This window comes from Rissa tridactyla, chromosome 13 (assembly GCF_028500815.1).
Source record: "Rissa tridactyla isolate bRisTri1 chromosome 13, bRisTri1.patW.cur.20221130, whole genome shotgun sequence".
NCBI lineage: Eukaryota > Metazoa > Chordata > Aves > Charadriiformes > Laridae > Rissa > Rissa tridactyla.
The window spans coordinates 13,419,312-13,445,191 of record NC_071478.1 but is presented as its reverse complement, the minus strand read 5'-3'; the positions used below and the strand labels follow the sequence as shown (position 1 = coordinate 13,445,191).

The window sequence follows — 25,880 nt, the reverse complement described above, 5'->3', positions numbered from 1 at the left end:
AATTAGCGAGGTTGCATTGGCATGTTCACGGCTGCTGGTGTTTGCATCCTGATACGGCGAGATGCTGGGTGAGGACAAGGCAGGGAGGCGTGTCCCCACCTCCGGGACATCTCCCTCCATTGAGAAGGTGGTAGGTGCCCAGTGGTGGCTCACGCTGTTTTGCAAAGGTCCGTCCTTTGGAGGATCTGCCTCCGTCACAGGGGTGGGATGCGTGTGCCCGGCCCCAGGGCAGTGATGGTGAGCATGGACTTCAGCTTCCCTACGCAGGGACACGCTCCTGCTTGTTCAACTCAATCGCGTTCTTCTTGCAGTGCTGCACATATAGTGCTTTTCCATGCTAAGACATAAGGAAACAAAGAAAAAAAAAAAAAATAAATCCAACAGGAGATACTTCCACTCCAGGTCTCTTTGCCTGGAAAGTCCCGTGGGTGGGTCAGCCGGAGTTGTCAACTTCCATGCTGGGGTCTGATGCTTTTTGCTGGTTGCAATCACAAATCTCCTCTTCATCCAGTCATTGCAAGCGCTTTCTGAGGCTGGTGGGTGGAGAGCGATGAGTTTCTACGCTATTCCGAAAAACAGCGTAGAAACATCATCTCTGAATCCCCCAATGGCTCGGATAATGCTCGCACCATGCAGTCGCTCCCTGTCCTGTCTTCCGAGAGTTTTCCAAGTGACCTGTAAAGACGCGTCCCACTGCGTAAAGGAGCCTCCAAGCTTCAGCGTGTGTTGTAGTTGTTGGAGGTTGGGAAAGAGGGACAGGGACAGGGTACGCTGGGAGCAAGAAGAGAGCAACCGTCGTAGCTTGGGTAACAGCGAATCAGACTGTTATCGGAGTAAATACCTGGAAGTGCTCCTCTGCCCACGTTACTTTCACAGTACGATGAGGAAATCTAATGTTTTGCTGTTGGTCGTGTCTCTGGAGAGGACGGTGCTGGTCAGGGGAGCACCATGGCATGGTGGCTCCTACCCTTTCTTGCCAGCGAGCTGGTCTGTGCCTGTTTTTAATGGTTTTTCTTGTTCTGATCCCTGGCAGACTTCAGATGCGGTGGGGCTGGGCTCTTCGGAAACCAGCCTGCGTTCAGGAGATCTCACCATCCCGCGGATATTTTAGTCACCAGAACAGAAGCACTTCACTCGAGCTCCCCCATTCTTCATGCATTTGCATGCATTTGATCTTCCCTCCGTGTTTCTCTGTTCTTCTGATGAAAATAATTAATCTGGTTATTTTTCGAAGTCATCCTGCAGCTTTACAGGGACAAGGCTTAAATAAGGATATTCTCTTTAAAGCAGAGCTGTGTTAAAATAGCTGTCTGCCTATAAATATCTCAATGCTTCTATATTTATTCTCCTCCAGCTCAGTGCAGGAGATTCTAGAGTTGAATTTGAGATATGTTGGGGTGGTTTTGACTGTTGTTGCAGCCGGTATCTTAAGAGCAAGGCTGCTTTCTCCAAAGGATGCCCTAGGTACCCCTTTGGGGTGGCTAAATCTCTCCCTCCTCTGTTTACTGCTTTGCTAGTTGTACAGATTTCCTCTTGTCTTCGAAACAAGCTGACTCATAAGAACCCTAGAGGAGCGGAGGTTTGTACCGGGCCCTCCTGCGAGCTCTATTTTAGCATAACTTATTTTTGACCGGAGCTGCACTCTGCTCGGGATTTTCGAAAGAGCCTGGGAGAGATAAATCCCCAAATCTCGGTGCTGTCGCAGCTGCGGGTTCCTTTTGAAATCCTGACCCGTTGGTGATTACTGGGGTGACTTGGTGGCTCCTAAGCCCTGGTCCTGCAAGGTGCTGCCTGCGGGGAGAACGGTGGCTTACGAGCGCAAGCTCTGCCAAGGGCTTTGCGAGCGTTGGAGGCTCTTGTTGAAGTCCATGCAAGGGTTGAAGTTCCACGGGGTTTGGGATAGAAAGGTCACGACTGTAGTGGTTTGTACATCTCGGTGACAAGCCACCGCAGGAGTGGGGGTATCAAGCTGTAGTTTGGTCCTGGCGTGGTCCTTGGTGTGATGGGAAGGCTCAAGGGAAGTCCTCTTTCAGTTGTCCTGGTAGAGCTGGCCCTTTCTCCACGCTACTTGAATGTCTTTTTACAGCAACATCAAGAAGAAAGCCACTGGTTGGGTGAAACCACAGAACTGGCGAGTGGGCAGAGCCCAGCTGGAGTCTCGTCAGGGGCTGGAGGGAAGAGCCCTGCGGTGACTAGGGCTGGGAGCGGAGCTCATGTCTCTGTAAGATGGCAAAAGGGGAGAGAAGAAGCAGCAAAACCTAAATAGAGTGGGATTTTTGACCTCTCTGCTGGTTTTGCATGACCTCTTAAGTCACACATCTCCAACAGCGCTTATTTTTAAGCTCTCTGAGTCACCAGCTCATGCTCCTTGGGACCCGCAGGTGCCTTTGAACCCCTATATCTCTTTCAGCATTCAACACAAGCCCAGCAACGCTTGTGTTGGGCTTCCTAAGCTTATGTCGTTCCCCATGGCTTATGCCAGCTCTGCACCTTCCCCTGGGCCTTGGGAATGCGCTTGGAAATTTTGAGCATTGAGATGTAAAGTTTCGGAAGGAAATCTGTTCGTGCTTTACGCAAATAGTGAATCATGGTTATCTTGCAAGCATGAAAATAAATGTGGAAAATATATAGGTATCTTGTCTGGGAGGTGTCAGCGTGCTTAGTGAGTCCTGGGCGTTTTAATTTGATCTCACCAGCTCTAAAATAGATGTATAACAATAGGTAGATAAAAAAAACCAACCTCCCCCACCCTGTGTTAGACCCATGGCACACGCTCCTCCACCAGTGGGGACCAGGAACCAAAGGCAGGGCAGATGTGGACAGATGTGGGCCTGCTTATGCGGCGCCCCGGGGACAGGCACGGGGTAGGAAGGGACGCTGCGGAAGAGCTGAGATCTCACTTTGAAGAGACAAGATCTCACTTTGCAGTTGGACTAGGAGGAAGATGGGAGTCCTCAGCACAAGAAGGACATGGACCTGTTGGAATGGGTCCAGTGGAGGGACACGAAGGTGATCAGAGGGCTGGAGCCCCTCTGCTGTGAGGACAGGCTGAGAGAGCTGGGGGGGTTCCGCCTGGAGAAGAGAAGGCTCCCGGGAGACCTTCCAGCCCCTTTCAGTCCCTAAAGGGGCTCCAGGAAAGCTGGGGAGGGACTCTGGATCAGGGAGGGGAGCCATGGGATGAGGGGGAATGGTTTCAAACTGGAAGAGGAGAGATTTAGATGAGCTCTGAGGCAGAAATTCTTTGCTGTGAGGGCGGTGAGCCCCTGGCCCAGGTTTCCCAGAGAAGCTGTGGCTGCCCCATCCCTGGAGGGGTTCAAGGCCAGGTTGGACGGGGCTTGGAGCAACCGGGGCTGGTGGGAGGTGTCCCTGCCCAGGGCAGGGGGGTGGGACTGGGTGATCTTTAAGGTCCCTTCCAACCTGAACCATTCTGTGATTCCATAAATGAGGAGATGGCCAGGTCTGTCCCTCTGTCCGAAAGTCATGCCGGGAGGCTGTTGGGTGGTTTCTCCACATTTGCATCTCCTGCTGCAGATGTCCGAGGGCTGATGCTCATCCTCCCCTGCTGCTCCCCACCTTTCTTTTTTGCCACATTGCCCCATTAAATTTGGACGTGGGAGCCAGCTCTGAAGGGCTAAATGACTGTGACGGTCCTACCATAGCAACTGTACCTGTTGTGCCTCTGCCAGCGCCGGCTGCCAGCCGGGAAGCTGTTGAAAAATAATCATGGTTTGGGAGGAGCAGGGGGCCAAGGGGGGGCTGCGAGACAACATGACGCCGCGTCCACCGGCATGGCAAATCTGCGCCCACTGTGGAAGGGAAAGGCCCCCTTTAACGCGAGCCTTTAAAGCAAATCTCTTTCAGGAACTGAATCTCTCGCACGACGTTAAACCTCGCAAAGCGGGATTAAAATGCGGCAAAAAATTAAGACACCAAACCTGGTTGCGGCACCTGTTTAAAAATGACTTAAGTGGTTGGGATATTAAAATTTTAAGACCTGCCGCTGGGCTGGTGGTGGAGGATTTAAAAAATAATAATTACTGTTGAGGTTCGTTCCCCCCCCCCCCTTTTCTTTTTGCTTGGTTTTCAGAATTGGTTTCTGTTTAGCATGCAGCCTAATTGCGTAATTACACGATAGACTGGAGTAGAATTTAGTGCGTGTAATACCAGTTATAAAGAAGAGCCCTAATTATGTATATCTTCTCAGGTAAATAATACATCAGGGGCATGGAGTGGCCTAATTACTGTTCTGAAAACCTGCCTAATGACTAATTTACTTGGAATTTCAGAAAGCTTTTGATAAGGTCCCTCATAAGCAACAGTTAAGGAAAATAAATCGAGAAGGGGTAAAATGTTTCGCTACATTTTTTAAACGAGCCGTTTAAGCGACGGGGAACAGCCACGGCCTTGGGGGTCTTGCATCTTGAGAAGGGGGAAGGTCCCGGGGCTGCGTGTTGGGCTGGGGCCAAAGCTCTCACGTTCTCTGATCCTGCTTCACTTCCAAGGGAGGCTGCTGCCGAGTGAGCTATCCATAAAAAAAAAAACGGGATTTAATATTAGGGGGAGTCTTGTGGGTTAATTCACAGTTCCGTGGAAGCAGCGCATCTCTGTCCATACAGTCTCTGGCACCGGCAGTATATATATGATGTTGAGCATCTGAATAGCTTTTCGAGATCTGGGCCACAATTCCATCAATCCAAAAAGGGCTAAACTTTGTTTCATTTTCCCCGTGCAGAAGACAGGGGGAGCGAGAACAATCCAAAAGCCGGAGCAGCTTCCCCCAGGAGTGGTTTCTAGGTGGATCTTGTGGGCTTCCTCTGCGCGCTGGGGCTGGGACCGGCGCCGCCGTTATTCTGGGGAGCACCTCAGGGAGACACCGCAGTGGAACGTGATGGATGGGATGGATAAATGAGTCAGCTGGTGGGCCCCGGTGAGAGACGGGCGCTGAGCCGACGAGGAGGGGTGGGAGATGCGAAGAATTGCAGAGAGGAGAGTCCCAGCGAAGCCTGTAGCTGGGGCAGAGGAACCTTGAAGCAGTGGAATGATGGGGATGAAGGAGGAGAGCTCGCTGAGGACTGCCTGGTACAGGGGGTGCGATGGGGGGTCCCTCAGCCACGAGGCCAGTGTGGTGGCTGGAGAGGAGAATGTGGGATGGTGGCGTAGGGACTGGGATGCGGGAGCCTTGCAGGCTCCCCTCCGCTCCCAGACCGCATCACCCTGCCCGCTGCGTCTACCAGGATGATTTTTTTGGGGGGTGTATTTGTGGCAAAGCATCGCTTTATTCTGCCATGGGCACGGTGGGTGCCTGCCTCCTCCCCAGATTTTTAAAAAAATAGAGAAAACACGCACTTCAGTGGCAAGACCCTCTGCCACGCATATCGCAATGGTCCCACTCGTCCCTGGACCTTGGGGTCTCCTCCTTCACGCCCGGCTCTGCCCCGCTGCCTCCCAACACCTCCTGGTACAGGCAGCTCAAGCTGGCTCACCACCACCGCCCCCTCCCTTTGCAACCCACCGCCCCGCTTCGCTTTTGGGTCTTTTCTGGGAGAAATCAAGGATGTGTGTTTCCAACTGGAGGAGCCGGAGAGATGCGGGAGGAGAATTAGCACCGAAGGGTCCTCTGCTGAGCCAGCCACGGTGGAGATAAAGCAAGAGGATGTCTGTGCCTCGCCGGCGACATGCTAATTGGCTTTCCTTCCTAGCAAACTTTGCAAATGATGCTCTCTAAGTCGTCGGCAAGATAAACAGTTGCTGCGGCAGGTGTGCCGAAAGCACCGTCTGGCTGTAATTAGCCACGTTCATGAGACAGCATCCCGGAGACATCCAACGGTGCTGTTCGGGCCGGGCGCATCCTGGGGGGCTGGTCCCGCTCCCCCCAAAAAGCAGGGCTGCTTTCAGAAAGCATTGGTCGCTTCCAGCCAAAGCCAGGGGGGATGCAAGGTGTGATTCTGGCTGGTATCGATTTCCTACAGGCCTAGTGGAAATAAAGCCTGAGAAAAGGGGAAAGGTGTTATTTGTGCTGTGGTGGCAGAAAGGTGGAAAATTCCTCTCTACGACACATCAGAGAGTCTCCGTTCGGGACAGGGTGGGGGTGGCCACCCTGGCTGGGCACCCTGTGTCCCATCGCTGTGGTCCACAGAGCAAAGTGCTTGGTGTGCCCCTTTCTCTGACCCCGATCTCCCGTCACCACCCAAGGTGAGTTCCCTGGCGTACAAGGTCAGGTCACCCTTTTGCAGGACTTCAGCTTTTCTGCTGCTTTGGCTGCAGGGCTTTTGCTTTCTCTCTCGTACCAGAGATGCTAATGTTCACCTTGCACTGCCTTTTTTTAAATATCCCGAGTCCCTCTGCTGCCTTTGTGGATTGATCAAAGTGTTGGGTGTCTCTGTGAGGTTGGTAGACAGCAGCGTGGCTGGAAAAACGGGAGAGGTGCGACAACGCACGGTATAGAATCATAGAATGTGTTGGGTTGGAAGGGACCTTTAAAGGCCATCTAGTCCAACCCCCCTGCAGTGAGCAGGGACATCTTCCACTAGATCAGGTTGCTCAGAGCCTCATCAAGCCTGCCTTGAATGTCTCCAGGGATGGGGCCTACTCTACCTCTCCGGGCCAGTGTCTCACCACCCTCATTATAAAGAACTTCTTCCTAAAGTATGGGGGAGTGGAGGCTGGAAGGAAGCCTGGGGTCCCCGCTTCGTCCCCAGCGTCGCTGCTGGGTGCTGAGCTCCTTCCCAGTAGCTCAGGGGTTGTAGCATCTCTTGCAGCGTGCTCCTGCCGCATCGGGACCTGCTGGTCATCACTGATCCCAGAGAACCTCTTGGTTTGAAAACGTTCCCAAATTTCGTGGGCGTGTTAAGTAGGGCTGCGTTAAATGTCGCTCCTGTTTCAGAAGCCTTGTTTCAGAGAGACCCCTGTCTTCCGGGGAGACTTGGAGTTTCGTTGAGATTTGGGAGTCTCTCCCCTTTCCTTCACTGTGTTGTTTCGCTGCCCTGTCAAGCAGTTCATTAAAGCAGTTCGTTAAAGCTTCCAGGGAATGAGTTACAGGTGTTTGGCGGGGAGTACAAAGCTTTATACTGTCTGGGATGAGATCGCAGCACCCTGGGAAGTGCTGGCCTGCCATCATAGAATGGTTTGGGTTGGAAGGGACCTTAAAGCCCACCCAGTGCCACCCCCCTGCCCTGGGCAGGGACACGTCCCACCAGCCCGGGTTGCTCCAAGCCCCATCCAACCTGGCCTTGAACCCCTCCAGGGATGGAGCAGCCGCAGCTTCCCTGGGCAGCCCAGCAGTGCAGGGAGGGACAAGTGGGAATGACCCCGTATCCAGCTGAAAATCTAGGAGGGGTTTGAACACTGACGTGAGCTGAGGATACCGGCTAGAATAGCTTTGAAATCTGGTCGTGGTGAGGCTTCCCGCAACTCCGACGGCAAGCAGACACGGCTGTGCTTGGTCTGCATGGTGTGGAAGAGGTACCTGATCGCGTCCGCAAGTGCTGCACCACCGGCAGCTCCTGCCTGGAAATGCTCAGTGCCAAAAAGAGAGATTTGTGGTGAAATGCTGCGGCTGACCTCAGACGCGCGCCGTCGGTGCTCAGCTTCCACCAGTGCGGGTGGCCAGGAGGGGAGCCTGGCTTTAGCCCTGCTGTAGGAGGTTCTCTGCAGCCTGGCCAAGTCTCCCGCAGAAAATTGGCCTCAAGAAAGGGGTCCATGGCTTGGAAGCAGCTGAGCTCGGAGAAGGCAGCAGCACTTCTCCTGGCAGCACGAGGCTGGCGCTGAAGAAGAGGAATTGCGTTCAGCCAAACCTGGTTTCACTGCCGCAGCAGATCCAGTGGCCTCCGAACAAAGCTGATGCTCCCGGGCAAAGAGGAGAGGAAGCTGGAAAAACTTGATCCGTGTAGCAAAGACCAAGGCGCAGACGTGGCTGTCCTCCTGCTGCGTACCGCTGGCTTTTGAAGGTGATTTGATTATCCAGCAGGACTGTCCGGCGCAGGTGAGGAGCTGCTGTGGGAATGAAGGATCGGCAGGGCCAGGGCAGGCGAGGACCCACTTTTCCACATCCTTATGGGCTGGGGGTGCACTGAGGCACCTGATCTGCTGCAGAGTCCTTCCACCCATCATCTCCTGTCCCCCGCGGCTCCGCCGGAGATGGAGGCAGCGGCGGTTTGCTCTTGGTTCAGCGTGTCAGGAGGCTTCGCTCCCGCCTTGCCCTCCCGCGCGTTCATTTGCTAATTTTCAGAGGTTACCGAGGAGACGTTATTGACGATGATGATGATGATAATGGTAATAGGGGAGATAGGTGGCAGATTAATTTCTGAACTCTCTAACAGGATTTAAGCTAACAAGAGAGGAGGGCTTTTTTCCTCCCTCTCTCCTTTCCCTTCCTCCTTTCAGATATTTCCTGTGCTGGGGATAACAACACCGAGGAGTGTTAAATTGGCTCTGAATGTCCACCCCTGGCTGTCCACATTCTTGTAACGATTTCATTAGCTTGAATTATCCACGTTATTTTCTTGTAATGGGATTAGCCGTACTGGAGTCAGCTGAAGTCCTGGAGCGGGAGGCGGGAGGGACCTTCCGCTGCGTATTTCATTAACTCTCTCATGCAGGGGGTGGAACTGGCCACGGCTCAGCCCAGGGGCAAAACCATTTGCCAGGGTCCCGCGTTCCTAAAGGAGGAAGAAAGAAAAAGGACCATTATTATTATTTCCTTCCCCCACCTCCCCCCCTTACCCCCATAATCAGCAAATCAGCACAGAAGCAGAGTCTGGCAGGGAGGTAATTTGTTGGGGGAGGGAAGGTCCTATTTGGGGGCGAGGGAGGGGAAAAAAAAATAAAGTAAAATGAAGGCGACCATTGCAAAGCGATTGAGTGAATTCTGCTGGGCTGAAGCGTGGCTGCTGGGGGAGAGGATGGGCAGCAAGGGAAGGGAAGGACTTCTGTCTCTTCTGGACTTGTCGTCCCCTGCCCAGAGCGGTTTCTGAGGAGCGGTTCCACTGCCTGGTTAATCTGCTTGAGCTCTGTCCTAGGGCTGCCCGCTGTCACGAGGCGGGAGTTGGGCAGCGTCAGGGCTTGGGGATGAGGAAGCAGCGAGAGGAGAGGAGAGAGGAGGAGGAGGTGGTGGCAGTAGATGGCAACCCACGAGAAGGTTGGCAGGCTTGCTAGAGGTTTTCCAGTATGGAAATTTCCAACGTGGTTATTGCCGGTTTGTTTTTCTTGAAGGGAGATAAACCAGAGAGAGAGGGGTTTAGGGCTGCCCCATGCAGTGGGACATCTGTACGCGTCCGGAGAAACCTAAGGGCGATTTTTTTGTTTGTTTGTTTTCCAAGATCCGCTTTTCTGGCAATGGACAGCAGTTGGCCTTTCCAACCACGTGCATGGCTTTGCGGCGTTGGTTGTGCTTTGCCCTTCAGAACTCAGCAGCCCAAGAGTCCTTGATCAGCTCGTGGGTGAGACCACACCAAGATCAAGCGCAATGAGCACATCTTTGCATTTCGATCTTGAAAATAATGGTCAGGGTTGGAGAGGTCTTGGCCCGTCCTGAGGAGCTTGCAGTTTGCTCCAGTTTGAGATGGAGGGGACATTTCCTAGGTGGGGTACTCTTCAACCCCATCTGTTCATGGTGCCTGTCCCATGAAGGAGCGTGTGCGAATGGCCATCACGGCTGCCTGGGACAGCGGTGGGGTGAGACTTAGACATCAGGGGCCAATGAGGTCGGGGAGAGACTTGGAAGCACGGGGCAGAAATTCAAACAAAACCCGGTGGGAAAAGAGGAGCTGTGAAAAGAGGTGGTAGAGTCAGCGGCAGAAGATGGTGCTGGTACTCGTGTGCCTGGCGATACTGGGGTGGAAGCTCAGAGGATTTGGGGCTGTGCCTTCAGCAGGAGAGCGGTGATGGAAGGGGAAGGAGCCGCAGGGTGGGAACTCGCATGTCGTGCTGGCGGAGGAGGGAAGAGAGTTTTCTGGAGACCACCTGTATCCCCCCGTCCTCCTCTGTCCTCCGCTGCTCGGCCGTCTTGATGAAGGATGCGCAAGCACCTTCTAGTAGACAGGCAAAGCCAAGTGAGCAGCGTGGTGTCTACCAAGCTGGAGTGTGCTCTCTTTAATAGCAATATAATGTCCTATAATTAGCAGGCAATAGGACTTGCCTCCCAGCTGGCCTGTGCCAGAAGGATATAATTACAATCCCAAGGAGTGATGTTCCTCTGACCTCCAGCCGGCTTGGAGCGTACGTCTTAGAGCGTGGAGGAGAAATCTGCTTCTCTTCCCTCTGTTCAGCCAAGGAAGCACGGGGATGGCTGGAGCGCCAATGGAAGAGCTGCCAAAGCATCGGGAGAGCGGCTGATACCCGGCAAAGCCATGTAAAAATGTTGGATCCCTCATGGGCGGGAGGGAGGGGATGTCCCTTTTGGCATCTCTGGGAACGCCATGTGTTTCTGCTGAGCTTGGGGCCGGTGTGGAGGAAAAGGTTCCTTGTGGAGGAAAAGGTTATGGATGTCTGTTTTCTGCCATCTGTGTGGATCATTGCTCAACCAGGGCCAGTACGGGCTTTTACTGGTTTCCCCTCTGCCTTTGTAAATATGGATCGGCATGAAAAAACGGTTCTCATTTAGGAAATATCTTAGTTGCAGCATTTTTTCGGGGCTGTCATCCCTTCCAGCCAACGGCGTGAAGACGTGCCAAGCCTGGGAGAGCGAGCAGAGGCGTGAGGATGGATTTTGCCAGCCAGGCTGGCAAGCTGCCTGCGGCACGGGCAGAGGGAAGCCAGGAGAGCCGTGTCCTCCAGACCCACCCCACAGCTCTGCAGGCCCACTGCACTCCCCGCCGGGCCCTGACCCACTCGGGATTTCACAGGACTGCCGTTTGGACACCTTTTTTCATGAATATGTGGAGAAGGAAACCAGGAGGTGATGGAACAGCTGTGTGCATGGAGGTCACTGGGGGTTTTGCAAACCTGCCGCCTCCATGGCAAAGTTCTAGCTCTTCGCTTTTGCCCCTGCCAAAACCACCTGTTTTAATTGTGAGCAGCGCCATGGGGAGGTCTTGTATACAAGACATTTGGTTTTGCCGCACACCTTGGCCATACTCGGTACAGATGAAGTCTCAGCCCGCTGCGGTGCCACCAAAAACCGTGGGGTTCATAAATCCAGCCCCGGACCCAACACGTGGGTCTGGTGGGGTCAGGACTCCCCAAAAAGGAGGTTACAGTCTTCTGCAAAGTTAAGCCGGGTTGAATGCAAAGAAGAATGATGGTGTCTCAAGAAGGAAAGGGCTTTGCTCCCCAAACTGCCACGTCCTTCAGCGCTCGTGCTGCGACTGAGCGCTGGTGTAAAGGCTGGGGAGCACTTGGAGAAGATGTGGATGCCGGTATGAATCCAGGAACCGCCCAAGTTTCTCACTAACGCTGACTCCAGGGAATTCCCTGTAAGCGGTCGTGCCCAGGGCGAGGAGCCTGGCACGGGCCAGCAGTGGGATTTGTTGCCAGCGCTTTCGGAGCTCCATCCAAGTTTGCTGTGGAGAGAGGTGAGAAATCAGCCCCAAGACGAACCCCCACCCCCGGGGTGCGTGCTGCGTTTTCACAGTGTTTGCGCCCATCCGCGTTGTGTGCGGGCAGGGGAAGGAGGTGACGACATTGGGTCTGAGCTGCTGCGAGCCCGCCCAGCCTCCGCAGCCATCCCCGGCCCTAGGGAAGCACGTGTTTTAAAGCAGCTCGGTGGGATCGTACAGACGAGATGCAGTTTAGTAGCCCGGATAAAAGCTGCTTTCTTCCCTCCCGTGTCGTCTTGCTCAGATTTTGTCCGGGTGATGCGCTGCATCCCTTTCCCTTCCACCATCCCCGTGGTGCGATCCGTAAGCTGGAAGGCATCGATGCAGCCGGCACGGGAGCAAACACGGCAGCACCTGGCTTCCCAGGGTACCGGGAGCCTGGCACCGCGGGAGGTAATTGGGTTCCCTCTGCCTCTGCTTCTCATCCCCCAAAATCCAGAGGAAATAATTGGAAAAGAGAGGTGTGAGTCTCTGCCTGGCGCAGGGGAGGAGAACATTAAAGGCCCGAGCTCTCCACTTCATTCGCAGCTCCTGGGATGGTAATTGCTGTGTTGTGGTTTCTAATTAGCGCCGCAGTGGGGGGGAGAGTGTTTTACTCCGCAGCCCCGGTGGGGTCAGCCCTGTCTCTGCCAGCCCCTCGGCTTTCCCGGCCCCCCCCGCTTTGCCTGCTCCCCACTGGGAGCTGGGATGCAGCTTCCATCCATGGACCTGTCTCTCTGGGAGCCCTTGGTGGGTCCCACTGTCCTGCCTGCCCCAACCCTGTCCCCAAGGAGATGTCTGTGGCCAGCCCCGCTCCGGATCGGGTCCCAGCGTGGGTGGCTCAGGCTGCTGTGAGGTGGGAGGAGGGAAGAGCCGGCTTCTTCTGTCTCTGCCCAGGCTGATGTGGGTCACCACAGCTTCGCCCCCGGTAGCCTGACGCCATGGTCCAGAGCAGTCTTGCTCCTGCTGGGCACCTCCTTGCCCATCCTGCGAGTCCAGTCTCGGTGTCAAAGGGAGACGCTTGGCGTTTTAGAGCACAGGGCGGGTGTTGTCTGAGACTCCTCCCTTTTAGCAAATATTCTGCTCATATTCCTTTAGCAAATATTCTGCTCCCCCCAGGCAATGCCCATGATGTTTTCCACAGAGCAATAGGTTGGAGCAAGCCTTCCCTTGCCCATACCACCCACCGCCTGCCTTTCCTAGCTAGATGCTTATCTCCTTGGATGAGGAGCTCTCTCATTACCTCTCCTTTAACCCAGCTGGGCCATTCGAGATCCTACAGGGATGCTGCAAGCGAGAGGAGCCATCCACAGAGCTCCTGGGGCTCCCATCACCCGCTCCCCCTTGTAGGAGGACCCTCCTGCTACTGGAAACCATGCAATGCTGCTCCTGGGGCCAAGCGTCCCTGAGGAGAAGGACTTGGGGGTGCTGGTGGATGAGAAGCTCAACATGAGCCAGCAATGCACACTTGCAGCCCAGAAAGCCAACGGCATCCTGGGCTGCATCAAAAGAAGCGTGGCCAGCAGGTCAAGGGAGGGGATTCTGCCCCTCTACTCTGCTCTGGTGAGACCCCACCTGGAGCACTGCCTCCAGCTCTGGAGTCCTCAGCACAAGAAGGACACGGAGCTGTTGGAATGGGTCTGGAGCCTCTCTGCTGTGAGGACAGGCTGAGAGGGTTGGAGTTGTTCAGCCTGGAGAAGAGAAGGCTCCGGGGAGACCTTATAGCAGCCTTCTAGTACCTGAAGGGGGCCTACAGGAAGGATGGGGAGGGACTGTTGATCAGGGATTGTAATGATAGGATGAGGGGGAATGGTTTCAAACTGAAGGAGGGTAGGTTTAGATTGGATATTAGGAAGAAATTCTTTGCTGTGAGGGTGGTGACCCCCTGGCCCAGGTTGAGGTGTCCCTGCCCAGGGCAGGGGGGTGGGACTGGGTGGTCTTTAAGGTCCCTTCCAACCCGAACCGTTCTATGATTCTATGATCCCCACCGTTCGAGCCCAGCATCCCCGCCGGCCGAGGCTGCTCCCTCGCCTCCCCTCGGGTTTGTTTGTTTGTTTGCCTGGCGCCAGCTCGAAGGGGGCAGGAGGGAGCGAGGGAGGGGAAAGCGCCGAGGAGGAGACGTGCGGATTCATTTTGAGGCTTCATAATGGTACATTTACACACCACGTTGCCTAAGGAAATTGGGTAGATGAATGCCTGGTCATGCTGCCAGTGCACCAGGTTAACTCCCAGGATTTAGCTTATATCATTTCACGAGAGCGTTTATGGCCTTTACTGTGTTTATTCCCAGGTGCTCTTTGGCACTGCCGCATCCCAGGCTCCTTTTGTGTATGCGCGCGCGTGTGTGTAGATTTTCAAATAAAATAACACATCTATTCAGACCCCGGTCCACATTAAATATTTATCGCCTGCAGCTTGTGCATATGTGGTTGATAAACGGGCGGGAGGGGAGGGGAGGAGACGGGGAAGCAGGAGCTGGGATGAAGAGAAAGCATCGGCTTTGTCCTGGCATCTCTCCAGGGGACGGCACTGTAGAGGGGTGTCGGGCGAGCGCCGCCTTTGGGTCTGTTTTCAGGCTTTTTGGAGCAGGTCCAAGCTGGTGGGGTGGCTGTGTGCTTTGCTCCTCAAGTGACAAGTCCCATCTCCGGTTACAGGCGGGCTGTGACAAGGTTTCTGCTGGTCTGTGTCCAAACACGGATGCTGCCAGCCCTATCCCACACCCTCCAGTTAAATGTGAACCCCCTTTTTGTTTCCCCGTTCCTGACTTTCCATCCCATTAGCACTCAGAAACTTCATCTGAAACGCTGCTGGATCTGGGAGTTGTTGTAGAGGACTTGGGTCTGCTGAATTCACCTGTTTCCCCTTATACGTGCGGGAAGCTTAAATAAAATCAGTTTATTCTAGCTTCTGGAAGAGGTTGGGTGGCTGGCTGCAGAATGGGAAATGCAGGTACCCAAGTGCAGTGTTAAAGCGAGGAAATCCAGTCTTAAAAACGATCCCCAGCACCCACGGAGCAGAGGGGTGACACCTTTGCGAATGCAGTGCCTACAACAGGCTCTGGGGATGGAGGAGCTATTCTGGAAAGACAATATGTCCCTGCAGGGCCGTGCTCTGGCTTGTGCCCGTATCCTGTGCCTCTCTTCGGAAGGGCAAATAAATCTGTTTTGATGGTGCTCAGGAGCAGCCCTGGTAACCTGGAGGTGCTCTTTGCCCTCCCTGAACAGGGCACGGCACTGCGGATCTCCTAAAGGGAGGAGAAGCGTAGCAGTTAACATTAAAGACGATTTGTGCTTTGTTAAGATTTGCAACTGGAAAGGATGACCCTTAAAATCCAAGCTGAGTTTTTGGCTGTTACGAGGTGCTTTGGACACGGGGCCTACGGGGAAGCAGAGCCCCACTCACCCCAGTCCTCAGCGCTGGCAAGCAACGTGGGTCTGGAACCGTTAGCGCCGTGGTTTGTGATCAAATGATGGTTCTTCCCTCGATCTCACAGTCTCTTTGCTTTTCCCTCTCTAATTCACAGCACCTTTGGAGAGCTGAAGACCGTCCGGCTGCCCAAGAAAATGGCAGGGACAGGATCCCATCGGGGCTTTGGTTTTGTGGATTTCCTCACCAAGCAGGATGCCAAGGTGAGCTGTAGCATCCGTCCCCTCCCCGCTGGCACCTTCCCATCCTGGTCTGGGAGCAGAAGGGGAGGGAGGGAGCCACGAGGCTCTGTCCCACTGAGGCTTAGCCCAGATTTGGGGCAGGCTCTTACCACTCACCAGCAAAGCTACGCTGGGGCTAAAAACCCCCGTGTGGGCAACAGCTGGAGGTTACGTGAGCCGTAATGGGCAGAGGTTTGGTGCAAATCATACAACGGCTAAAAATCCTTGTGAAGCAGGACGGGGGTTTGTCAGAAGCAAGGCGAGAAGCTGAAGGAGATGGTTTTGACCCAACGTAACACGTTAGGAAACCTGAGTACGTGTCCCACCTCCGCTGCTGCCTTGGTTTTAAGGGGAGTTTTGGATATCGTGGGTGTTCACTGATTTGTAAACTGTTTTAAGCTGGGATAGATTGCTGTTCAAAATGCCCTAGTCTGTTTATTTTTTTTAAAGCTTTCCTATATGTTTAAGTTCCATCCTTGCAGGAGAAACAAGGGGGTTGTAGCCTGCCTGGTAGTATTCTGCTCTTACCTTTTGCCAGAGGTTCGGGAGCAGGCAGGACCAGGCATGGGGGGTCTCATGCTGTGGGCAGAAGAGGGTCCTCAGCCCCGCTGTAAGGTGCTGCGTGGGCTCTCCCAGCACCGGGGCAGCGCGGGTTCCGTCCCCGCTGCTGGATCCTGGCGATTTGCACAATATCTGGAAGAGAAACAGTTGCGGGCGGAAGCCGAGGGATGCTGTTTTTGAAGGGAAGTGTCCACATGGCTCCACCGTCTCCCTGAAACTCCAAATTTTCCAGACTGGGAGCAGAGATGGAGGAGAGGGGTGGGGAGTGGAGCAAGCGTAGCTGGTGTTTATGTTTTTAGACAGGATTCATTGATCCGGGGTCACGAGGGACTATTAGATCATCCCTTCCAGCCTGACCTCCCGTATAACACAGTACGCAGAGTTTCTTTGTTAGTCCGTATTGATCCTAATTCAAACTTCCTTCCGCTCGGCATTCGCCCTCCCCGGGGGCGGGGGATGCTGAACCCCCCCCCCAGGAGCGCGGTTCCCCTCTCTGCGCGAACCCCGGCTCCCCGCAGCTTTCCTTTAACCTCTGCTTCACTCCAGAGTCGCTCAGGCTTCTTCGTTCCTGGTTTTTGAATTAGTCTTTTCCTAAGGAAAATTTAGGCGTTTGATGGAAAGGTGCCTACAGGGACCTGGCTGGTTCTTTACTGCTGCTCAGCCGCCGTTTTGGGGGTGAATGAGGCAGCACCCGCTTTTCTGCTTGGGTTTGGAACAAAAGAAAGGCAGAGGTCTGCATCCAGTCCCTCTTCGGCCCCGTGGGGAGCCAGTGGCTGATTCCAGCTGCGCTGGACAAAGAGAGATGTCACCGGTAGGAAACCCATCTCTCGGTGGTGAGCACGGGCAGCCAGCCGGAGGGCAGAGAGCCGGCAGGGCGCTCGCTCCGGCATCGCTCCCAAAACTCGCGGGGAGTGAGATGCTCTGCAGAAGATCACTCGGGAGCGGGGGGGCTTTCTTCTTTTCCAGCAAAGCAGCTCTTTTTCCTCCTCGTTTTCCGCTCCCCCCCCACCCCCCGCCCTCATCTCTTTGAGGGATTTAATTGTCTCACAAGTGGCACATCAAGTACACTCCATTGGCCGTCTGGAAAAGGATGTGCTGTGTATTGATGAATAGGATCCTGAATATTGTAAACACGGACATAATTGGCTTAGAGTTTATTGCTAAGTGAAATGAGAGAGGAGGGGAGTGGGCCTGGAGACCTCTGAGCTGAAGAGCTGTGGCTATCAATGATGTTTTCGCTCAGAGTGGTAATCTGGAAATCGCTTATAAGCGCCTTATAAAACATGATGGTTTTGTAATAGAATAGTTAGGGTGGCTTTGTTGGGCATTTAAAGCCTGTGACCTCCCGTGTTTGTCTTTTTCTCGGAGCAGTCACGGCTGCTGCGGGAGCGCGGATGGAGATTTTCCAAAGCCGGGACAGAGCCCTGGGGCTCCCCCTCCGGTCTCCTCGGTGCTGTGCCCGGCAGACCTGTCCCACTGGCCCCGGTTTCATCCCCTTGGTCACCCCTGATGTGCTGGTGCCCGCTGGAGGAGAGCCAGCCCTGATGAAAGGTGCTGCGCCAGAGCCACATTCGTCAGGGGAGGTGACATCCAGGCAGGGCAGGGGACGCTGCTGGTGGTAGCATCTTCTCGTTCGGAGCCGGAGATGCTCGTCCTTCCGAGCCCCAGTCTCACGCCTGCCTTTCCCACGGTGACATCCGCAGCCGGGGCTGTCTCTTGGGTTGTTTGACGGCTCCCAAGGTGATGGATGGACCTCGACTGGGAGCGTTACACCGCCATCAGATGGAATTAGCAGCCCTCTCTCCTCTGTGTCGCTTGCGTTGAACAAATCACAGCGCTCACACGTGCGAAAGCAGGAAACGGGGAGGAACCCATGTCAAAGACGGCAACGGGAGGGACAAAGTAATATTCACGAAGAGGGTTTTGCATACCCACTGGTCAAACTGGGGGTCCATGGAAAAGAAGGGCAACTTTGATCCGCTGGCAATAACGATTTAACACCAGTTAAGGAAGCGTTAACCATTTGACATGTTTCCTCATGCAGAATTGTTGCGGGATTGTTTTTATTTTGGAACTATTAACTGGAAGCCGAGTTTCCACTTCTCTCCCCTGTCGATATAAAAATGCATCTGGTCTCCAAATAGAAATTGCCCATTCGGGAAAGACAGTCAGCCCTTTAAAAATGCATGCGCACAGAAGGAAAAAAATCCTTGTGTGCAGCTGGCATCACAGAGAGCATCCTCAGTTGGGACCGGTTCTTGCGAGGAAGGGAAATTTATCAGTCTCCTAATGTTGTTGACCCTTCGTCCCTCTAATGACTCCAGCCCGGAGGCTCTTCGGCTTGAGTATTTAATGGGGCAAGGGGGAATCTATAGGCAGAGCAGCACTGTCCTCTGAATTAATATGGCGTTTAGGGATGGAGCCGTAGCGCTGAGGGGTGATGGACGCAATGGTCCGGTCTCTTGATCTCTGCCTTTCCAACGCCCCGGCGCAGCAGGCTTCGCCCTGAAGCAGTGTCCGTCTTCTCCCGGCAGCCTGGCCTTCGTGTGAGTTTATGGGCCACCCTTTAATTTTTAAATTGCCTTTTTGAATCCCACAAACATTTTTAAGCTGCCCTTTCAGCCTCTCCCCTTCCACTCTCTGCTTTTCCCTGCTCCGTTCGCCTCCCCATCCGCTGCCCAAGCTGTTCTCGGAGCTAGCGACGAAATCCTGCTGCGCTGAGCCATGGCGTTAAGCTGGAACCGAACTCTGCGGAATCCTACTCATGAGGGCTCAGAAATGACATTTTTAAGCATACCGGCATCCTATTTTCTAGGGCGAGAAGGCCATAGGGGTTTTGTCCAACCCCTAAAGCATTTGGAAAGCAGCAGAGACCTGCGAGGAGGTTTGCCAGCGCTCTTCATCTTTCGCTGTTACCTGGCGGTGGGTGTGTTGCCAAATGCAGCAGATTTAATTAAATCCTTTTTCAGCATTTACGGATACTGAGCCTTGTGTGGTGGAGGCGCTCCTTTTCTTAAAGGTCTAGGATGATGCGAAGCCGTCGTAATTAGAGGTCTTTTCCGGTGAGTCTCTCTCTCGGATGAACGGACACGACGCCTCTCTTTATCCCTAGTTCGGATACAACTAAACAAACCTCTGGCCGTTCGGTCTTCAGAGGAGGTGTCCTGGGGAGGAAAACACTCGGGGGAGGGAGAGCTGCACCCCGAGAACAGCCCCTGCCTCCAGCCCCGCTTTCTTTGAAAGCCAGCCCTCTTGTCCTCATTTCATAGTTCTCATGCAATTAAAATATATTTTTTTCTCCTGCCTGTCTTTTCATCCAGAATAGCAGCAGTGGCGACTTTTCCCCCTCTTGCTGGAAGATCTCCAGCAACGCGGATGGATGGGGATGGCATTACTCCCCTTCATCCCTCTGTCTTTTAAGTCATCGGTGGTTTTTCTCTTTTTTTTTTTTCCCCCCCCTGAAAAAGTCTTAATTCCTCTCGGAGCACCGAAGAGCTAAGTTTTATTTTTTAGCTTTTTTTTTTTCCAAAGGAAGTGACATTCACTTGGTTTTCCCCTGAAATGCCTGGCTTCTGTTCTGCAGCCCCAACTCCGGGAGCCCATCAGGGAGATGGGACCGTGGGGAGCAGAGGTCTCCCTTTCCTGCCCGGAATGGAGGGATCCCTGCGATCTCGGCCTGGCATTTCCAACTTGGCTTCATCCCGGGTGCAAAACCAGCTCATTTTGGGAGTGTGTTCAGCTGGGAAAGGCCAACGTCACCAGGCTGCTGGCAGATGTGCCTCTCCCAGCGGGTTTCTTCCATGCGATGCAACTTGATGGCAGCATCTGCCTTCCCTCTTGCTCCGTGACCTTTCCCGGTGCTCCCCACAAATCTAGAGGATACCTCATCCCGGACTGGGCATGGAATTAATTCTTCAGGGAGGAGGATGTGGCAGAGCAAGCTGCTTTTGAGGACGAGAGCCCACCAAGCACCGCGCTTTTCCATGATGGTGGATGCTTTCGGCATGGTCTGCCTCCCTCCGTGACCTGCTGCGAGGTTGCCGGGGCCGTATCCCGTCTTCCAACCTTCCTCTTCCTTGTGCCGCGGGGAAGTGAGAAATTAAAAAGTATAAATTAACAAATGAGGCCCGGCGATTAGAGCTGCAGTTGTTTGCCAGGCTTTGGAAATGGCTCTTTGTGCCAACGTAAACAGCCATCACAACTCCCTACTGCCACCTCCCCCTGAGTGTTTATTTAAGCCAACACATTGCTCTGCTAATTGGATACCATTCCAAGGGAAAATAGGCCTTTAAAACAACAACAGCGGCAAAATAAAAACAGCTGTAGCTGCAAAAGCACCAGCCAGGCTTGCAGCCCTTCGGAGGGGAAGGTGCCCCCCAAAAAGGAGACAGGATGGCGTGCCGGGATCGGCCCCGGGGAGCTGGCGGAGGTGGGGAATCTCAGTGATGCCAGGGAGGAGGTGGAGCTGGGGCTCCTCCTTTCTCTTTTTTTATGTCGGATTAGAATTCTGTGGGTGAAAGGGAGTCGGAAGGAGGGGAAGACGCAGGGTACTGAGTGCTGGTCACTGGAAATGGGGGGGTTTTTTGAGTTGCATAGCCCAGCGGCTCAGGCACAGTCCTGGCTGCTGAGGAGCGGTCATGGGCAACCAAAGCCCCTTGCGGGAAGAGCCACTCCGCCCAGAGACGTGACGTCTGGGGACAACCGTGGTGGATCAAAACGGCAGTTTGGCAAACGGCTCAGGGGAGAGGTCTGGGCTTCTCCAGGACAACTTCGGTGCTGCTTTGGTGGCCTGCGGGCGGGAGGACACATCCCTCTTGGACGGCGGGATGTGTTTCTGTGGTCCTGTGGCTGCCGTGTTTGTTCCAGGGCTGTGAGTTTGACAGCTTATAGCCCTACTTAATCCCAGCCTTAGCAGGGGTTTTTAAAAGAGCGTTTTGGGCTCCTTTTCTCCACCCCTGTGCCCAGCCGTGTGTCGCATTGCTTTGGAGCACTTTGGGTGCCTCTGGGGATGAAAATATTTGACCGGCGTGTTTGTTTATTTGCATTTTGGGCCCAATCTTGCTCAGTCCTGAATTTCCTTGAAAGTCTGTGGGAAATGAGGACAAAGTCAACCTTCCCTGGGTCGAGGAGCTGTGTCCTGAATGCCTCTGCTGGTTGCCTACAGATAAAGAAAGCCGTCTGAGCTGCTGTGCTGGCCGGCACGCTTGTGTTCAACATCAGCAAGGGATTATAGCTGTGCAGATGTTATGAAGCAGAATGTAACAATAAGGGAACCTCTGGGTTTCTATAACACAGCAAACCACCACAGGCAAAAGGAGAAGGGGACTTCTGCATTGCCTTCTGGCTCTGCCACCTTTGCTGCCACCAACGGCCACCAAACGGTTGGCGAGAAGGCGGCAGCTTCCCCCGACGAGCTTGTGCTGCTTCAAATTCCTTGTCCCTGAGCAGAAAGCAAGCTCTCTGCGCATTTGAGCTGGGCTTTACTGGATGCCGGAGGAGAACAGGGTGGATGGAGAGTCGCGAGGTGGCTCTACAGCTGCCACGCTGCCCGTGAGCACCCTGGTTTGCAGTCGACCCACCTTGTGCTGCCCCACATCTCGACAGCTTTTCCACCCTGCCGCCTTCCCGGCTCAGGTGTGGTCCCAGGGTGATGCCGGGCCGCAGCCAACCTTGATCTCCGCCTGCTCCCTCGCGAGCAGCAGCAGCCTGCGGGAACGGCGATGGGTATTTGCTCTGCTGCAAGGATGTAGAAGATAAATGATCAAGTCAAAGTCACTGATGGAGATGAATCCTGCCCCATCAGAGCAAAATGCACCAAGTAGCATGTTCTCTGGTGACCTCTTAGATTCAGGGCAGAGGGAGGGACCTCTTTGTCTGAGCCTGGTTTTATTTTCTCCCTTAATTTTTTTTTTTTCCTCTTAATTCTGCAGAAAGCATTCAACGCCCTGTGCCACAGCACGCACTTGTACGGCCGGAGGCTGGTCTTGGAGTGGGCAGACACGGAGGAGACGGTGGAGGCCCTGAGACGGAAAACGGCAGATCATTTCCACGGTAACGTAGCGGCATCCTCCCGGCCCGTCGCATCCAGCCCCGGCTGGCACCGTCCCATCTGGCACACGCTGCTGGTCCACACCAGCCCATTCCCCGCCGCTGCCAGGGCTGGCGGGTAGATGCTGGAGGATGCTGAGGGTGCAAGGGGGAAGCAGGAGGCATCCAGGCCATGGCTTTGTCTGACAGCTCTCTGTCTGCACATCAGCCAGTTAACGCTCCGTGTGCCGGCACTGCCGGGGCACCTCATTGCCACCTGCGATGCTTTGGCTCCGTTCCCCTGCACCCCAGCATGCTCCGTAGCTGGGGACAGGCTCTGCGCATGCAGCACACGGATTAAAAAAGGACAAATAATTTGGCCATCGGTCGAGAAGCGGCGAGGGCTTGTTCGGATGAGGTTCCTGAGAATGACAGCTCCGCAGATAACAGCACTGCGGGCTGCTATTGACAGCCATCGACAGGCACAAATGCATTGCTTGGCAAATATTTATGTAGGAAGGGCTCCCCTGGGCTGGTGGGCTAAGCTGGAGATCAATGCTCTTCCTCCTGCGCCCCCTCCCAGCCTCCCCTCTCCACCACGCACGTGCCCATCGCCGGGGTGGGGGGGGGTTGGCATAAGCAGTTCTGGGGCTGCACGTCGCAATCCCCGGTGATGGAAAAAGCAGCAAGCCTCGCTTATTTAGCCGGCCTGACTCCAGCGGGACCCGGCCTCGTGTTTGTGAAGTAATGTGCACAGCGCTGATTATGACAGGCTGGGGAAGCTGCAGTTTGATGGCAGAAGGGCTGAGGGTGGGTACAACCGGAGAAGTGTGGAGCAAAATGGGATGTGCTGGGATCCGAGGGCTCATCTCCAACGTGGTGCCAAAGAGGAGGCCAAAAGGAGCGCAGCGGTGTCTAGGTGTGTGTGTCAGCCGGGGCGTAGAGCTGTGCTGCGCTGCTGGGGGATGGATGTGCCCACCCAGAACCCAGCGCTGGAGGCAATGTGAATCTCTGCCGGGGTGGAGAAGGCAGCGGGTGTGACGTTTCATGCACCCCGTCTTATATTCCTTTCTCCCTTTCTGCTCTGTTCAGTCTAGGGGGGAAAAAAATAGTCTTGGCTTTACGGTAGCTGCAGATTTGCAGCAGATGCTGGCAGCTGCCTGCGAGCTCTGTCGCTTCCCGTTTTCCCCCAGGCTCAGCTTGCTTCCCAGTTTCTGTCTGCGCTTGCTCCAGCCCCCTTGTCCAGGGTCTTCCTCACCGAGGCGGGGGCTCTGGGCGAGCGGCAGAAGAACGTTTTCACATCCCAGGAAGGGGATGCAGCCTCGGAGCTGCACTGGCTCCGGGGGCTTGGCTGAAAAACAGGAGCAAGGTTATCACTCCCCATCTTTAGGGACCGAAAATGTGATTGAAGGCGGCAGTCATCGCTGTGCTCCAGCCCATCTCGAGGGGGAGAGAAACAGCATCCAATGACTTCAACCCTGTCTGGTGCACACGCGCGTCCTCCTAATCCTGCAATCCTGCGGCAGAGCAGGATCTGCCAGAAGCGGATCTCCATAACAAAGCCCCGTCTGGGGCAGGCTGGCGGGCCCTGGGAGCTGGCTGCTGCCTGGGACCAGGTCTCAGCCTCTCCGCACCGCCCTGGCCGGCTGGAGTTTCACGGGTGGTGGTCGATTTCTTTGGGAAGTGCCCTCTCCTGATTTCGAGGGGGGCTTGCCACCGGGTTTCTGGCTGCGATGCCCGGCGGCCCTGAGGAAGAGAGGGAGCCAGACCCTGTCCCATTTTGCTGTGGGCGCGCAGAAAACGATAGCGGTAGCGATAAAGAGGGACAAACTGCAGCTGCCACTCTGCCTTCAGCCCCCGTGGAGATGCTCCTTCGTGTTTTAAGCCCAGCGTAGCTGGAGGCTGATTTTCCCGCATGGAGCCAGGCTGAAGAGGATAGAGAGCACGCCCAGCATTGCTGCCCCGTATCCTTGAATCCTCCCCGCCCTGTCAGCCCACCGAAGCAGCCGGGCTGAGACCACACATCTCGTTTCACTGGTGATGCAGATTGCATTCTGTTGACCAGAAACCAAGCCCACTTTTTCCTACCAATGCCCATTTCCCTCCACTTTCCTCCCCTCCCCATGAGGAGCAGGAGCAGCTCAGACATCCCTGCTCTGTTCGTGGATGTCCCCACGAGTTCTCCTGTCCCACCTCGGCGTGGGTGTCTTCTGAGGGTCTTCCCACAGCTCTGCAGGCTGCAGTGGTCAGGCCCCTCTGGTCCCTTATCTCCAGGTAGGAAGGGACCGATCTGGAGATGGGAGAGAAGAGGTAATTTTGAGTCTTCAAGACTCAGGAAACAGAGTCGAGACCGAGGTCCCTGGTGTCTTCAGCTGCTCTTTGCCACTGCTGCTGCTGTCCTCGCGTTGCTCCCCAAGCCAAGCCCAGCCAGCAGCATCTGAGAAGCAGGACATGGAGGCAGATGCCTTCAAAAGGCAGCAGTGTGGTAGGTGGGTTGAGTCTTAACCCACCATCCGACTCAGTTTATTCCCTGTTTCCTACCCTAAATTTCTTCGCGGGGTTGAGCATTGCCATCCCATGGGAAAGTCATTTTTTTGTTCTTTCTCTGAATGTTTGCTGTGATCTTTTTGGACCTGGAGAGCTCCAACACCACAAGCCACCCATGCTTGGAGAGGCTGGTCTCGCTGTAGCAGCGTTGCGTGTTTGTATCAAGCCATGTTGTCATTGCTGTGCCATCGGTACAGGGTGACGTGTGGCCTCTGCTGCTCCAGGCCCTTTTCCTGGTTATTCCACAGAAATAAAAGCAGCCAGGGAGCGTGCTGAGGACCAGAAGAGGTGGAAGTGTCAAAGCAGGACAAAGGACTGAGACTGCCCATCTCACGGGGCTTTCAGACGCATCTCTCCCGAGTTTTATGCAATTGGAATTCAAGTATTTTGGAAAGCTCCTTCCTTTCCTTCTTCCATTGTCCTCTTTTCCATGCAGTTTTTGGTTTGCTGTGGGCACAGCAGTGATGTGCAGGTGTTTCCACAGTCAGCACGTGGTGGATCTGTGTGGAGGAGAGGCTGCAGAGCGCTAACGGAGGGCGAGGAGCTTGCCCTAAGGCCCAGGGGGTTGTTATCACCCAGGTCCACGGGGACAACACGGTGACCTGCACTCCCCTGGGTTTGGTGGCGAGTTTGACTTGAGCAACAAGTTCATCCTTCTCCGTCTCGCGGCCATCACAGCAGATTTCCGCATCTCCAGCTTTGATAGACCCACCTTGATCTTTCAGCCTGGTGTCTTGAGTAGCAGCGGCCAAAACCCCTCGCCCAGCACTCTCCCATCATTTGGGAAATGATGCGATGTCAGTCCCATCGGTTTTGTCTTAGCAAAGAAACACTTTGTAAAGTCTAAACCTGGGCTGCGAGACACATGTCCTGCCACCGACTTCTCTCTGCTACAATTATGCACTTTATTTCTAGACACCGTTTATAGAGATTTGGCTTCCAGCTCCCAGGTCTCACTCTGCTGTTATTTGTTAGGTTAAAGAGAGGTCTGACCTCCTAAATCTTTTCTCCGTGCGGGCGTTTGTCACGGCAATCAAGCCACTTCTGAGCCATCTTTTCAATAGGTCTAATAGACGGAATAAAACGGAATAGGCTTCCTTCCCATTTCGTGTCGTTTGCAGGTCATTCTTTATGGCTTGTTCGGAGGCTTTGTAATGTTCCAGGAGGAAGCGAGGATCCCAGAAGTGGCCATCAGCTGCCAGAGATGGTTTCAGAAACGCTGTCGGTAGGGAAGCCACAGCCCAGCCCCTTTCTTATATTAGAAAGAAAACTGCTTTATTTGAGTTTTAATTGCGCCCTACCATGCGTTATTAATCTGTGGGACCTGCAAGGTGGCTGGAGAGCCCCAGAGCTTGGCCAGCTACAGGGGAGGATTTGATGCTGCTGTGGGTAAAGAGACTTATCTACTGTAACGTGGTAAGGAGAAGCCACGGAGAGGTTGGCCAACAGTTGGCCTTGGGGCCTCTAATCCAGCCCATAATCGTAGAGTTGTCTAGGTTGGAAGAGACCTTTCAGATCCTGGAGTCCAACCAGTGATGATGGAGATAAACCGATAAACGATGATGCGGAGCAGGGTCATGGCAAG

General features: G+C 54.4%; 1 protein-coding gene across 1 annotated transcript in view; it reads left to right on the top strand.

Annotated features, from left to right (window-relative positions):
• The window catches only part of RBM19 (RNA binding motif protein 19), a 73,292-nt gene that overhangs the window by 33,435 nt on the left and 13,977 nt on the right, over positions 1 to 25,880 (top strand). Inside the window, exons 22-23 of the mRNA XM_054219881.1 lie at positions 15,037 to 15,142; positions 21,652 to 21,772. Of these exons, the coding sequence (XP_054075856.1) occupies positions 15,037 to 15,142; positions 21,652 to 21,772 (227 nt within the window). The remainder of the gene's footprint in view (positions 1 to 15,036; positions 15,143 to 21,651; positions 21,773 to 25,880) is intronic.